Below are 14,096 nucleotides of genomic sequence, written 5' to 3'. Positions count from 1 at the left end.
TCTCCATTACTCCTCGGCTCGTCCCCCCCACACTCCGCCCTAACTGCTCCCCCCCCCCGTTCCCTCCCGCCTCCCTGCCCGCCCCACTTCTCATTCACTTGGCTCGCACGGTGCAGACAGCGCAGGGAGCACACACCGCCAGTCTGTGCGCAGAGCCGGGAACCAGAGGCCGCGAGGACACCCGACCATGCACGCCCCCAACTGAAGCAACACCTCAAAGCCGCAGCTCGCAGCAGCCCTGCGCATTTCAGGGAACTCAGGCTCAGAGGAACCTCTGCGGAGAGCCCCTCTAAGCCCCCTTCGGGACAGTCTTCAGCCCGACGCTCCACGAAGTGCAGACAGGAGCGCGCAGTGGCCCCGGATCGCCGCGCCATGGAGCGGATCCCCAGCGCGCAACCACCCCCTGCCTGTCTGCCCAAAGCTCCAGTACAGCACGGAGACCTACCAGGGTAAGTTGGCACTCTCGGGCCCCTTCAACCCTCCACTCCAGCCCTGTGTCCTGAACCGCTCTCAGCTGCTGCGGGCGCCTCCGGGGACTCTATGCCCCATAGGGCGCCTGCAGCCAGTGCGCACGCAAAGTCACGACCCTTCTTGGCTCTCTCCCTGCAGAATGGATTTTGCCCACATCTATCAAGTGTACAAGTCGAGGCGGGGAGTAAAGCGGAGCGAGGACAGCAAGGTAAGCGCACCCTTGGGGACCCCGCACCTAGCCCCTTAGGTGCCCGCTAAGTTTCCAAGAAAAGTTTTCTCGCTTTAAGGTTGGCGGGGGGGATGCAAGCTGTGGGTTCGGTGCCATTACTAAGTGACTTGGAAAAGAAAGGGCAGAAGGTGGTTCTGGGTGCGACTCTGCTGCCTAACCGGACTTTTCTCACTGCGGCGGGGCGGGGAGGAAGGGAGGTTTCGCATCCCCTTGCCCAGGCACCCACCGCCTTCCCGTGCGCTTTGCAGGAGACCTACAAATTGCCGCACCGGCTCATCGAGAAAAAGAGACGTGACCGGATTAATGAGTGCATCGCCCAGCTGAAGGATCTCCTACCCGAACATCTCAAACTTACAGTAAGTGAGAAGCTGGCCTCTCTCCAACGCAGCTCTTCTGCCCAGAGGGCGGGCGGGGGTCAGCCGCCGCCTGCAGGCGTCGCTCGGAATTGCAGACTAGACTAGATGGTCGGATCAGAGCTGGCAGGTGACTCGGTGTAAGCGTACCCCCAGTCCTGAGGTTTTCTAGCCCCATGCAAATGAGGCGAGAACCTCTTGGACCTCTCCAAGTTGGCTCCAATAGCAGCCGGCCTCCCTTTTGGAAGTCAAAGACTTTCCCTTCTGGTTATTTTCAAAATCTCTAGATTTCCTGACTTAGAGGAACAAATCAAGCAAACGTGCTGATTTTATTTACCCACTTCCCCACCTCCTTTTTTTTTTTTTTTTTTTTTTAATTAGGAGGACCTGCTTTTGGTGTGTGGATTTCTTTTTTTATCCTGCCCTTTCTTGACAGTAGTCCAAAGGTTTCTAGCTTAGCAGCCTTTAGTTAGAGAAGGGTGGGGGAAGCATTTGGAGAGGAGGAAAAAAAGCCTGGATGAGCTGGAAGTTCTGAAAGGACGTCAGGAAAAAAAAAAAAAAAAAAAAAAAAACTCGGGAAAGCCTCTTAGCTGCCAGACAGAGTAGAAGTCCCTCCGTGGGTTGACACTACTGCAGAGAAATGTTATCTCCAGATTCCCCGGAGTTAAGGTCAGCAGCGGCTGCTGCAGAATTTTATCTGTCAAAGCTTTCTCCTTAGGTAGCTACAGTTTCCAAAGATAGATGACACGTATTTTTTATTCTTTAATCATATGTAGGTACATAGATGTATATTTATTTAGAAATGTGATCTGCAAAATTAAAACAAAATTTAGCCAACCAAGAAAGGCTATTCTATTCTGTTTCCCCTTTTACAGATGTTTCTCATTGCTAATAAGTGTCCCAGAGGTGGGACTTCTGTGACCTCAGTGCTGACTAAAGCTCTTTTTATTCCAGACTTTGGGTCACTTGGAAAAAGCAGTAGTTCTGGAACTTACCTTGAAGCATGTGAAAGCACTAACAAACCTGATTGATCAGCAGCAGCAGAAAATCATTGCTCTGCAGAGTGGTTTACAAGCCGGTGAGTCTGATTAGCATCTCTTCAGAGTTCTGCACAGATAGAGAGCCCCTGGGCTCTACATGGGATGTGGCAAACATTCCTGTAGCCAATTGCTTGTGCACATTCACTGAGGGAGAGTTGTTTTATCTTTCCAAAAAGGTCAGACTTTCCATTTGGAATGCTGCTGGGTGCCACCTGGCATGAATACGTATTAGTCAAATGATAAAATGTTGCTGTGGCATTTTGGCTTCAGAGTCTCTGGGTTCTGGGAGATTTCCCTACTCCCATTTAAAATGCCAAGACACCTATAATTTGCATTGTGGGTGTTTTACAGTTGGTCTTAGCCCTCTCTCGTTGAAGACTAGATCACGGGGTATGCCCCAGCATTTTCCTGTTTCTTTGCTTCCTTATCACTTGCTCTTTCCTTCTTTCTGTGTGGGGTGCAATCCTGGCAGGATGACAGCAGGAGTTTTTCCTGCATTTCTTGTGGTTCCCTGAATCGCCACTAGGTATCTTGGTGAATTGCACAATCTAACGAAACCACTGAAGTTTCATCATTTGTTTCTACTGACTTCCAGAGAATCAGAGATACCTTCTGACCTGCTAGTCTCACTCCTTCCAAATAATACTGTACAGATGGGAAAATTCCTCTACCCACGCCAACATCCATTCTTCTCTGTGTTTCTTTCTGTGGCCAGTGTGATGAGAATCACAAAACCTAGCTAGTGTTTCTGCCAACTTCCTCACTAAAAATAGGAAGGAAGATGATCAGACCTAATTTGGGGGGTGGGGGAGGCGTGGATAGAATACATGGGAAAGACCTAGAAATAACTTAAAGTTTACAGTGGGGATGTACCTTTTATAAATCATTGAAAATAAATTTACTTTCTATGATATTTCATGCTTCATTTCTTTTATGACTGTCTGACCTTGTTCATCTTGCCCCAGTGAGGCTGATTTCCTATCATTCGATTCTTGGGTTTATAAACATACTGGAATGTTTGTTACAGTGTCACACACAAAAAAAACCTCAGGAGTAATCTACAAATTCAGCAAGAGCAGAAATAGTCCATCTTTACTAACAAGGGTCCATTTCTATTATGCAGTCATTAAAAGTCATATGTGGGGGCTGAGGGTGTAGCTCAGTGGTAAAGTAGGAGCTTAGCAAGTGTGAGGGGTCGGGTTCAATCTCCAGCACCCCTCCCCCAAATCTTGGAATGGTAGGGTATAGATGTTGATTTTGTTTCTTAAACTTTACAGTGTAAATTTTTTCCAGGAGCATATTACATTTGGAGTTAGAAATGCAAATGAGGAAAAATGCGTGTTTTTTTTAACAAAACAGCCCCAGGTGCATCACAGAGTGCTCTGAAACACGTTCCTTTGGGTCTTTGTCTCTTCAGGTGAGCTGGGGAGAAACGTGGAAGCAGGTCAAGAGATGTTCTGCTCAGGTTTCCAGACATGTGCCCGGGAAGTGCTCCAGTACCTAGCCAAGCATGAAAACGCTCGGGACCTGAAGTCTTCGCAGCTCGTCACTCACCTCCACCGCGTGGCCTCTGAGCTGCTTCAGGGTGGTACTTCCCGAAAACCATCAGATCCCGCTCCCAAAGGGATGGACTTCAAGGAGAAACCCAGCTCCCTGGTCAAAGGCTTGGAAGGCCCTGGGAAAAACTGTGTACCGGTCATCCAGCGGACATTCGCTCCCTCCAGTGGGGAGCAGAGCGGCAGTGACACGGACACAGACAGTGGCTACGGGGGAGAATCAGAGAAGGGCGACTTGCGCAGTGAGCAACCCTACTTTAAAAGCGACCATGGACGCAGGTTCGCCGTGGGAGACCGGGTCAGCACCATTAAGCAGGAATCCGAAGAACCCCCCACCAAGAAGAGCCGAATGCAGCTGTCAGAGGACGGAGGCCACTTCACCAGCAGTGACCTGATCAGCAACCCCTTCCTGGGCCCTCACCCGCACCAGCCTCCCTTTTGCCTGCCTTTCTATCTGATCCCACCGTCAGCAACTGCCTACCTGCCGATGCTGGAGAAGTGTTGGTACCCGACCTCAGTGCCAGTGCTGTACCCGGGCCTCAACGCCTCCGCCGCCGCGCTCACGAGCTTCATGAACCCAGACAAGATCTCCACGCCCTTGCTTATGCCGCAGAGACTCCCTTCTCCCTTGTCCGCCCATCCCTCCCTCGACTCCTCTGCCTTGCTCCAGGCTCTGAAGCAGATCCCCCCTTTAAACTTAGAAACCAAAGACTAAACTCTTTAGGGGATCCTGCCGCTTCGCTTTCCTTCTTTCCTACTTCCAAAAACACAAACCAACGTTGTTGTGAGTGCAGCGAGGTTGTTCCGTGGTGCACACAGAGATGATCGGAGGCATGCAGAGGAATTCCGGGGGTGCGCGCGCGCATGCGTGCAAGTAGGCGCGAATGCCCGCGAGTTGGTGTAGGACCTTTCAAGTTTATTTTGGCGTAGAGAAGATGCCATAGGGGGAATGATAGCAGCCAGCTGGGCTTTTCCCTACCCAGAGAATAGCCCCCTTTGACACAGCTCAGCTGAATTTTCAAAAGCTTCAAAGTCTTGTTCTGTGAGTCACTGTGCAGTTTGGGAGTTTGGGAGTCCGGTCTGTGGCTTTGAGAAAAAGGTACTTTCAAAAGAGGGTTTTCCAGAGTACAGCTCCTAGCCAGCTGTTAGGACCCCACCCTTCTCCCTTTATTGTGGAGGTGACTCACCAGACTAGGAGGAGAGAGCAGTCAGACCGAGCTTTCTGCTAAACTGGTGAGGTAGCAGACACTGGCACAACCCGGTAGGGTAGTGGTTTGGGGACATTTCCGCAGGTCTGCTCCCCAGCCCTGCCTCCTCCGATGAATAAAGAGAATGTAGTTGCCCTACTCAGGCTTACACAGTGATTCGCTTACTAAGGAACTGAAAACGGCCCCTTTGTACACGCGGAGCCGCGGGGGAATGACTGCCCCGAGGCTCTGGCACCTGCTTCAAGCTCTCACGGTTCAGACATGCTGTCCAGGGAACCAAATGAGGTCTCAGAGATGCCCGTACCCGCAAGCGCCCCAAAGTGCACAAAGCTAAATAACCAGTTGCTACCTTTAAAGCAGAGCTAGACTCGGTTTTAGACTCTACCCTGTTAACCAAGCTTAGCTTCCAAAAGGCCTAACCAAGCCTGGGTGCCGCAGGATCCTTTTCTGTAAGCTAATTCCTCTTGCCCAACAGCATATGGGGTGTCCTTATTGCTAAAAAGGATTCTGTCTCCTTCACAGAAGTTTTATTTTTGATTCGGAGTCCTTGTTTTCTTGACTTGTCCAGAGAGTCCTGCACCAGCTTTTCAAAATGCACTATGCTTGATTGCCCATCATGGTTTTTGTTTTTGTTTTTTTTTTCCTGTTTTTATTTTGGTATAAAGTCGTTGCCTTTATTTGTAAAGCTGTTATAAATATATATTATATAAATATATTAAAGAGGAAAATGTTTCAGATGTTTATTTGTATAATTACTTGATCTACAAAGTGAGAAAAATGAATGTATTCCTGTTTTTGAAGAGAAGAATAATTTTTTTTTTCTCGAGGGAGAGGTACAGTGTTTATATTTTGGAGCCTTTCTGAAGGTGTGAAATTGTAAATATTTTTACCTATGAGTAAATGTTAAGTAGTTGTTTTAAAATACTTAATAAAATAATCCTTTTCCTGTGGAAGAGAAAGTGGGCCTCCTGAATTCTTTGAAAGGACTTGGTTGTGTCACGCAGTTGACTGTCCTCTTGACTGAAGGCAATGATCAATTAATCTTGATGTAATTTCATTAGGCTTAGTCAATTTGGTAGGAAAATATTGGTTTAGGCTTCTTTCTTTTTCTTTCTTTTTTTTAAACTAACCCTTGGCAGGGATTTGGAATCATCATATCCTTCTTCCCAGAATTAAGAAAAAAATACTCTTTCCCCTCCCCCATCTGCTTTCGTCATGATCTTTAGAACTTGACAGAAAACCTAGTCATGTAGTGGTGGACCAGAGCATCAGGGTAGGCACACTGAGAAAAGGCTTAACAGATGATGTTAGGCAATAATATTTGATGCCAAGGCGAGTTAATTCTTTCAGACCTAGCGAGATCTAATGAATTTGCCAGGTCCTGTCCTACTGATGCCAGAGTGACATTCCGTAATGACTTTCGACATCCTTCCTGGACTTCCTCTCCTTGGGTATGTTTGCCTGAATGAACGTTGGTGTTCCTTCGTCAAGTGCTCTTATGAAAGAAAAAAATTCCATAGGAAAAGAAGTGGGAAATGACCCGGTGGAGTATTTTTTGCTTTCCCCTCACCTGGCTCTGCAGTACTTCTGTCAGAGGCTGTGGCTCTCAGAGGTGCCTTCCAGAACCATCCGTTTGTCTGGAGCCCTGCAGGGGAGCCGCCTCCAGGACCTTCCCTTCCAGTCAGCACCAGCCCCTTAGAATTGCCTGCTTCAAACAGCACCTTCTCTGGCTCCTGAAGGGCCAGCAGGCAGGGTACACATTTCCTTACAACTGTCCCTGCGCCACGTGGTGCAGAAGGAACCACCGAGAACAAGTCCAGCCTGGTGGTCTATCACCACCCTCCCCACGCCTGTTTTGGACAAGATAAAATAAGGACTCTGAGGCTTTCTCACGTGTCCTAGAGCAGGCAGATGGCAGATTCTCTAAGTCCCGCCCTCTCCCAGCTCCTCGGGGGACTGCAACTCACAGGTCTCCCTACTGCAAGTCCCTGAATAATGCTTCCTTGAAATGCCAGATCTTTCTAGCTAGACATTTTTTTTTTTTTTTTTTTAAATGAAAGCCCCAAATTGGTCAAATTTATCCAGAGATGGAACTCCGGGGTTTGAAATCCAGCCCAAACCCTTCTTGCATGCCCCACCCACTTTCCTAGCCAGTGATTCAAGGAATAACTGTAGGGACAGCAGAAAGTGGAGCAACCTGAAATTTAAAAAAAAAAAAAAAAAAAAATTTTTTTTTTTTTTTTTTTTTTTTTTGAAGCTTCTACACACTGCCCACCCAGAATCCCCTTGCTGGCGTCTGCCCTTCTGAAACCCCCTAACTTTGCAACTGTCTCTCTGTCTCCTTTTCTGCTTCCAGTTTGCCCTTGACGTTGCTTCTGGTCCAGTTTCAGCGGGATCCAAGTGCGCTCCCAGGGAGGTGCAGGGGAGGGAGGCTTGCACCCCATCCTTCTGCCCGCTGGGCACAAAGAGGACTTCTGTTTCAAAGGGGGTGTGTGAGCATGAGGGGGTGAAGCCCTGGCTCCGGGGCCAGGCAGAGGTGGCAGGAGCCAGGGCAGTGGAGGCCTGGGATCTGGCCGCCCTCAGACAGGGCGTGATCCGCCGGGCCTGCCGGGATGGTCTCACCCAGCGCTGACCTGCCTCGCCTGTTGACACAACGTCACGTTTCCGACTGCAGCCCTTTCATGTGCGGCCCGCGGCTAAATGCGGCTGCCGGTTCCTGGAAGCAGACGTGCCTGGCACGGCGTCAGCAGAAACCTGATCCCCGGGGAAGCTTGGCAAGGCCCGGGGATCGCTCGGCCCCCAGAAATAGGGCCTGGCAGCGGGCACAGCGGCAGCCCCCCTGTACCCTGCAGGAGGGAACGCGAGCCCCGGTGGGAGGGAGCTGGAGGTAGGCAGAGCTCTGGGACAAGGGCCTGATTAACTAGGAGCTAGAAGATTCTCCCGGGTCATCCCTCTTTAATGCAGCCTAACAACCTCCCAGTACTATTTTGGGCACTATTATGATTGATATTTGTAGATAAATAAAAAGCAAGTTCAGAGAGGGGAGGTAACTTGCCCAAGGTCACAGAGAAATTTTGGAATGGCTAAACCATTAGGAGGGTGGTGGATCTGCTGGGTTGTGAATCTCTTAATCCTGTCCAAGACGCGGGTTTGCACTGCACGTAATTGTTAATAATCGTAATAATACAAATAGTTATATTACTACTAGTGATAACAAACTAACAACAAACATGTTTGTAGCGCTTACTGTTTGGCAAACGCTCTTCGAAGTACTCAACACACAACGACTTAATTATCATAGCAGTTCTGTGAGGTAGGCATCATTTGTATGCCCATTATATAGTTCATGAGATTAAGCACAGAGAGGGCAGTACTCTCTCAAAGTCACACAGCTTCCGTGGTGAATGGGAAACGAAACCTAAACAACTGGGCTGCAGAGTCTCTGTGCCGAACAGCAAAACCACATGGCCGTCCTCGCTACATTAACAATAAAAATAGCAAGAGCAATGATGACTGCAACTATTACTGTCCTATTTTGAGTACTTGCCTGATGCCAAGGGCTTTATCGAGCACTTTCTGTGAATTATCTCTATTTGTTACAGCAATAGTGAGGGGTTGATACGAACATGCCTTCCTCGTTTTAATTTTAAGAAGATTTTTTAAAATATGCCCCTTTCACAGATGAGAACACTGGAGTTCAGAGAGGGGAAATACCTCAGCCGAGGTGACACATCGTGTCAGGGAGGAAACTGTACCCGTGCTCTGGTGTGGGTCTGCTTCTACACTGAGCTCCTGTGAGGTTGGGCATTATCTCATTTAATCCTCAAAAGAGCCCAGTGGAGGAGGTCATCTCATGTCCAGTGTGACCATGAGGTAATCAAGGTCAGAGTAAAGTTTTATTGCCCAACTCTTAATGTGCTTCCTTTCCCACCCACCGGCCACACCATCCCATAAATGGGCCTATCCTCTGAAGAAACTAACCAAGCGGGGAAGCGGGGCAGACGGGGGCTGTGTGCAGGGTGTCTCTGCTGAGAAACAGAATCTGGAGTGGAGACAAGCGCGCACTGGAGCGTTCTGGGGTGGGAGAAAGGGACTTTCCTTTTCTCCCATCTCTCTAAGGCTGGGAAGGAGGTGGGCAGGCAGATCCAGCCTGCAGCCACAGATGAACCACCTGGGGCAAGGCAGTTCTGCTGGAAGGAGGCAGAGAGGCTGAGATTGAGTTCCAGGCTCTCTGGCTATAAGGGAGAGGGAGACTTGCAGGCTCAGGGACCAGGCCACTGAGCTGCTGTGCCTCTCAGGTTCCTTCAGCTCACTCACACCCTGGCCCATCTCTGCCCCTCGGCCTGCGGGCCCAGTGCTTGGCTGGTGAGAGGTAAGCAAGAGGCCCTTGTCTGGCTCTGTGGAATGGGGCCAGTATCTCAGGTTAGAACTGGGCATGCTGCCAGGTTTCTCACAGGTCCCTGGAGCCCCCAGAGGGACTCGGAGAGGAGACAGAATGTGCTGCGTTCCCACGTGGTTTTGCACGTAGACTATGCTGTTCTCCTGAGGCCCAGAATTCCCTGGGGTGTCTTCCGAGTGGCAGGGAGGGAGGGAGGCTGGCTCTGAGCTTCTTGCTGTTCTTAGTAGAAGGTCTCTGCCTTATAATTTGTAGTGGTTTGTTTGAACAAGAGTCCTACTGTTGCTGAATGCAGTCACACATGCCTGTTATCCCAGGGGGCTCCGGAGGCTGAGGCAGGAGGATAGAAAGTTCAAAGCCAGCCTCAACACCTTAGCGAGGCCCTAAGCAACTCAGTGAGACCCCATCTCTAAATATTAAAAAAGGGCTGGGTGGGGACGTGGCTCAGTGTGGTTAAACGCCCCTGGGTTCAATCCCCAGTACCAAAAAGAAAAGAGTTGTACTGCTGCAAAAAATACCACTAACAAGTTTGGAATTTACCAATTTATGGCCCCTTCCCTTGCTCTTCTCCTTCCCTAGGACCCAGAGGGAGGCTGACAGGGTGGCCACTCAAAGTCACCCCCTAACCCCCACCCGTCTCCACCCCCTGTTTATCCCAAGCCATCTGTCTGGCCCCGACTACCACAGCAGAACATGAGCCAGCAAAGTGGTTGGCTATGGGAGCCCATGACATGTGGGTGTCCAGGCTGGGCCATCCAGTCTTGTGATGTGGCTGGACTTGGGCCCAGAAGGTTCCTTCTGTTATAGATGGGCCCTCCCTTCCTGGAAGAATCTCAGCCCAGTCATGGAGGTGGGATCTGAGGGCATCCTCATGGCAAAGCTGCTTGGTTGAGAGGGTCCGCCTTGGACTGTGTTCAGGGGAATGGGCAGACAGAATCTGCTTCCCCCACGACCCACCCTGCTCCCTCTCATCTTTCAAGGGGCAAAACCAAAGAAATATGTGCTTATTTGTTTGTTAGAACAGCAATATTTTAAAACTGAATGATGGATAGGGATGTGGAGGTGGGGATTATGCACAGCTCTCAGGGGAACTCACGTGGGGAAAAAGGCAAGCAAGCCATTCTCATTCCAGAAAAAGGAAAGAAAGAAAAGCATGTGTTTCTTAAAAGGTTTTAAATAAAACATCTCAGATTTTTGCCTGTTTGCTACTATGGAGAATTTAAAACAGAGACAAAAGTGGACAGAAACAATGAAAGAAAAATCGCCCCATTTAAAAATGGGCAAAGACTGGGTGTGGTGGTGCACACCTGTAATACTCGCAACTTGGGAGGCTGAGAAAGGAGGATGAGACAGGGGGATCATAAGTTCAAGGCCAGCCTCAGAAACTTAGTGAGGCCCTAAGCGACTCAGTGAGACCCTGTCTCAAAATTTAAAAAATGAGAGTGGTGTAGCACCCCTGAGTTCAGTCCCCAGTACAAAAAAGTAAAATAAAACAAAATAAAAATGGGCAAAGGACGTGAACAGACATTTCTCCAAAGACACACAAATAGCCAACAAGTACATGAAAAGATGCTCAACACCATGAGTCATCAGGGAAATGCAAATCAAAACCACAGTGCCGCATCACTTCACACCCACGAAGATGGCTATGATAATAACAATAATTTAGAAAAAAAAAAAAAAAAACAAAAAACAGAAAATAACAAGTGTCATTGAAGATGTGGAGAAATCGGAACCTTTGTCTTTTGCCAGTGGGAATGTACGATGGTGCAGTGCTGTGGTGGGAAACACTTTGGCAGTTCCTCAGAAAGTTAAAAATAGAATTATGGTGTTACACTACAATTCCATTGCTAGGTATCTGACCCAAAAGAATGGAAAACAGGGACTCGGATAAATATACACCTAAGTTCGCAGTAACAGAGTCACCAGAGTCAGAAGATGGAAACCCAAATGTCCATCACCAGGGGAACAAATACACAAATGGTGGTCTATGTGTGCAGTGGAGTATTATACAGTCATGTAAAAAGAAATAAAATCCTGGCATATGCTCCAATATGGGAGAACCTCAAAAACATCATGCTACATGAAACTAGCCAGACACAAAATGTCACATAGTATGTGCTTTCCTTTATAGAAAACGTGTAGTATAAATCCCTAGAGACAAAATGCAGATTAGTGGTTGCCGGGGGTTGGGGGAGAGGAAAATGGAGAGAGACTTCTTAATGGGTGTCAAGGGAGCAATAGAAATGTTTTGGGAATTCAATAGGTAGTGATTGCACAGCACTGCTAATGTGTTAAATGATACTGGATTTTTTTCACTTTAAAATGATTCATTGTATGTAAATTTCACTTGATAAATTACTTTCTTTGGTAGAGAGATTGAACCCACGGGTGCTTACCCACTGAGTCACGTCCCCAGCTCTTGATGTGTGTTTTTTTTTTTTTTTTTTGAAGCAGGGTCTCACTGAGTTGCCAAAGCCCTTACTAAGTTGCTGAGGCTGACCTGGAACTGGTGACCCTCCTGTCACCCTCCCAGGCTGCTAGGATTACAGGTGTGCACCCCCGGTACCAGGCATGCCCAATACAGTTTTATCTGTAATATATATTCCCATCTGCTTCTCCTGCTCATTGATCACCTTGAAGCAAATCGAAAATCATACAATTTTATTTGTAAACATTTCAGTATATGAATATAAAAATAAGTATTCAAAAAAAGTTTACCACGATACCATCATACCTTTTACATTTTTAAAGAATTTAAATCTATTTATTTATCTACTAACTTTTATTTATTTTTTTATCAACTTTTTTTGACACTGATAAATTTCTTTAAAATTCTTTTCATATGTGTATATAGGGTAATAATGTCTGTCTCAGTCTACTGTCCTTCCCATCCGACTTATTTATTTTTTAATGTGGTGCTGAGGATCAAACCCAGTGCCTCACCTATGCTAGGCAAGTGCTGTGGTACTGAGCTACAACCCCAGCCTGATACCTTAAGGTTTTTAACAGTACTGGCTGGGTGCAGTGGCACACACCTGTAATCCCAGTGACCCAGGAGACTGAAGCAGGAGGATTGAAAGTTGGAGGCCAGCCTCAGCAACTTAGTGAGATCTTAGACAAAACAAAAAATAAAGAGGGCTGGGGATGTAGCTCAGTGGTAATGGGCTCCTGGGTTCAATCCCTAGTACTAAACAAAACAACAAAAAACCCACCAACCACAAAAAAAAAAAAAAAAAGTACAGATTTACTGAATAGAAGCAGGAAATGATTTCAAAATTTAAAAACATAAAAAGTAAGAAAAAAAAGCATTGCCCCATTCATATCTATCATCCTGGTCTTCCAGCTCCACCAAACTCACACAAGTAGGCAGATAGAATGGTCTAACTTCTTATAAAGTTTATTTAAGCATGTATATAAAATATAAGTGTAGATGAAAATTCATCTACTTTTTTCACATAGAAATAGCTCGCCATTCACACTGTTCAGCACTTCTTATTTGACTGACGTCCATGGGGAAAGCTCGCCACGTGAACACACAAAAAGGTTTTCAATTCTTTTCTACAACTGCCCAGGATTTCCCTGCAGAGAAAGATTATAATGTATTTTGCCCAGTTCCCTGTTACCGTCACTTGGAGTATTCTGATTTCTTGCTCTCCCCAGCAGAACTGCAATGAGTAATTTCATGCATGTTTTTGCAGGTGTATAATATTATTTATGGGGTGAACTCCCAGATAGTATCAATGGGTCCAGGGCATGTGCATCTGTCATTCTGGCAAGAGTCACAAACATCCTCCATGGGACACCATTCAAAGTCCTTCAGCAACCCCAGAGAGTCGCCTGTCTTGGAAGCAGTTTGCAAGAGATGTCAGAAGCTTTAGAACATGAACATCTTGAGACCAACTTTTTCTACTTCTAGGAGTTATCCTAAGGACGTTTTGAATTAGGGTTTCAAAGACGAATTGACAAGGGTGGAAATCTCTGTGTCATTCAGAGTTTTGAAAGAGAGAGAGAGAGTGTATTGGGTGTAGCTCAGAGGTAGACTGCTTGCCTAGTATGCATGAGGCCCAGGATTCTATGCCCAGTACCCCAAAAAAGGAAAGAAAAAGAAATTCAGAGAAATGGACAAAGGGAGATTGGTTGAGTAATTTATAGTATGAACAAATGCTGGAATGATAGACAGCCATGAAAATTATGTTAGAAGAGAAGGAGAGCTGGGTGTGGTGGTACTTCCCTGCAACTTGGGAGACTGAGGCAGGAGGATTGAAAGTTCAAGGCCAGCCTCCATAACTTAATGGGATCCTGTCTGAAAAAAAATAAAAAGAGCTGGGGATGTAGTTCAGTGGTGGAGTACCCCTGGGTTAAATCCCCAGTACAATAATAATAATAATAATAATAATAATAATAATAATAATACATTAATTAATAAAATAAAATGGAGTTTGACCTTGACTTTGCTCTTGCTCTCATGCCCTCTTCCCCTTCTGCCCTTTACCATGGGGTGACACAGCATCAAGGCCCTCACCAGATGCAGGCCCATGCTCTTGGGTTTCCCTGCCTCCAAGACCTTGAGCCCAGCAAATTTCTGTTCATTATAAATTACCCAATCTCAGGTATTTTGTTACAGTAGCAGAACAGATAGGAATTCACAAGTTTTAAACAAAGTATCACATGGTATACTCTTCAAGGTTCTCTCTGCTTCTGTTTCTACACTTGTAAAAAGATGACAATGGCAATCAACTCACAGAGGTGTTGTGAGGATTAAATGAGTTAAAATGTCTAAGATGCTAGTGCATTGTCTGGAAGAAACTTCCATGTCAGAGTTAGCTAAGATTAATGTTGA

General features: G+C 46.9%; 1 protein-coding gene across 1 annotated transcript; it reads left to right on the top strand.

Annotated features, from left to right (window-relative positions):
- Positions 1-31: 31 nt before the first annotated feature.
- BHLHE40 (basic helix-loop-helix family member e40) lies at positions 32-5,598 on the top strand. The gene is made up of 5 exons (XM_079122199.1): positions 32-449; positions 610-679; positions 949-1,056; positions 2,008-2,131; positions 3,511-5,598. Exons 1-5 carry the CDS (start codon positions 373-375, stop codon positions 4,362-4,364), a joined length of 1,233 nt encoding a protein of 410 aa, XP_078978325.1. The 5' UTR covers positions 32-372; the 3' UTR covers positions 4,365-5,598.
- The last annotated feature ends 8,498 nt before the right edge of the window (positions 5,599-14,096 follow it).

Source organism: Sciurus vulgaris, assembly GCF_902686455.1.
Source record: "Sciurus vulgaris genome assembly, chromosome: 19".
NCBI classification, from domain to species: Eukaryota; Metazoa; Chordata; class Mammalia; order Rodentia; family Sciuridae; genus Sciurus; species Sciurus vulgaris.
This window is presented reverse-complemented; position numbering and strand designations above follow the sequence as displayed.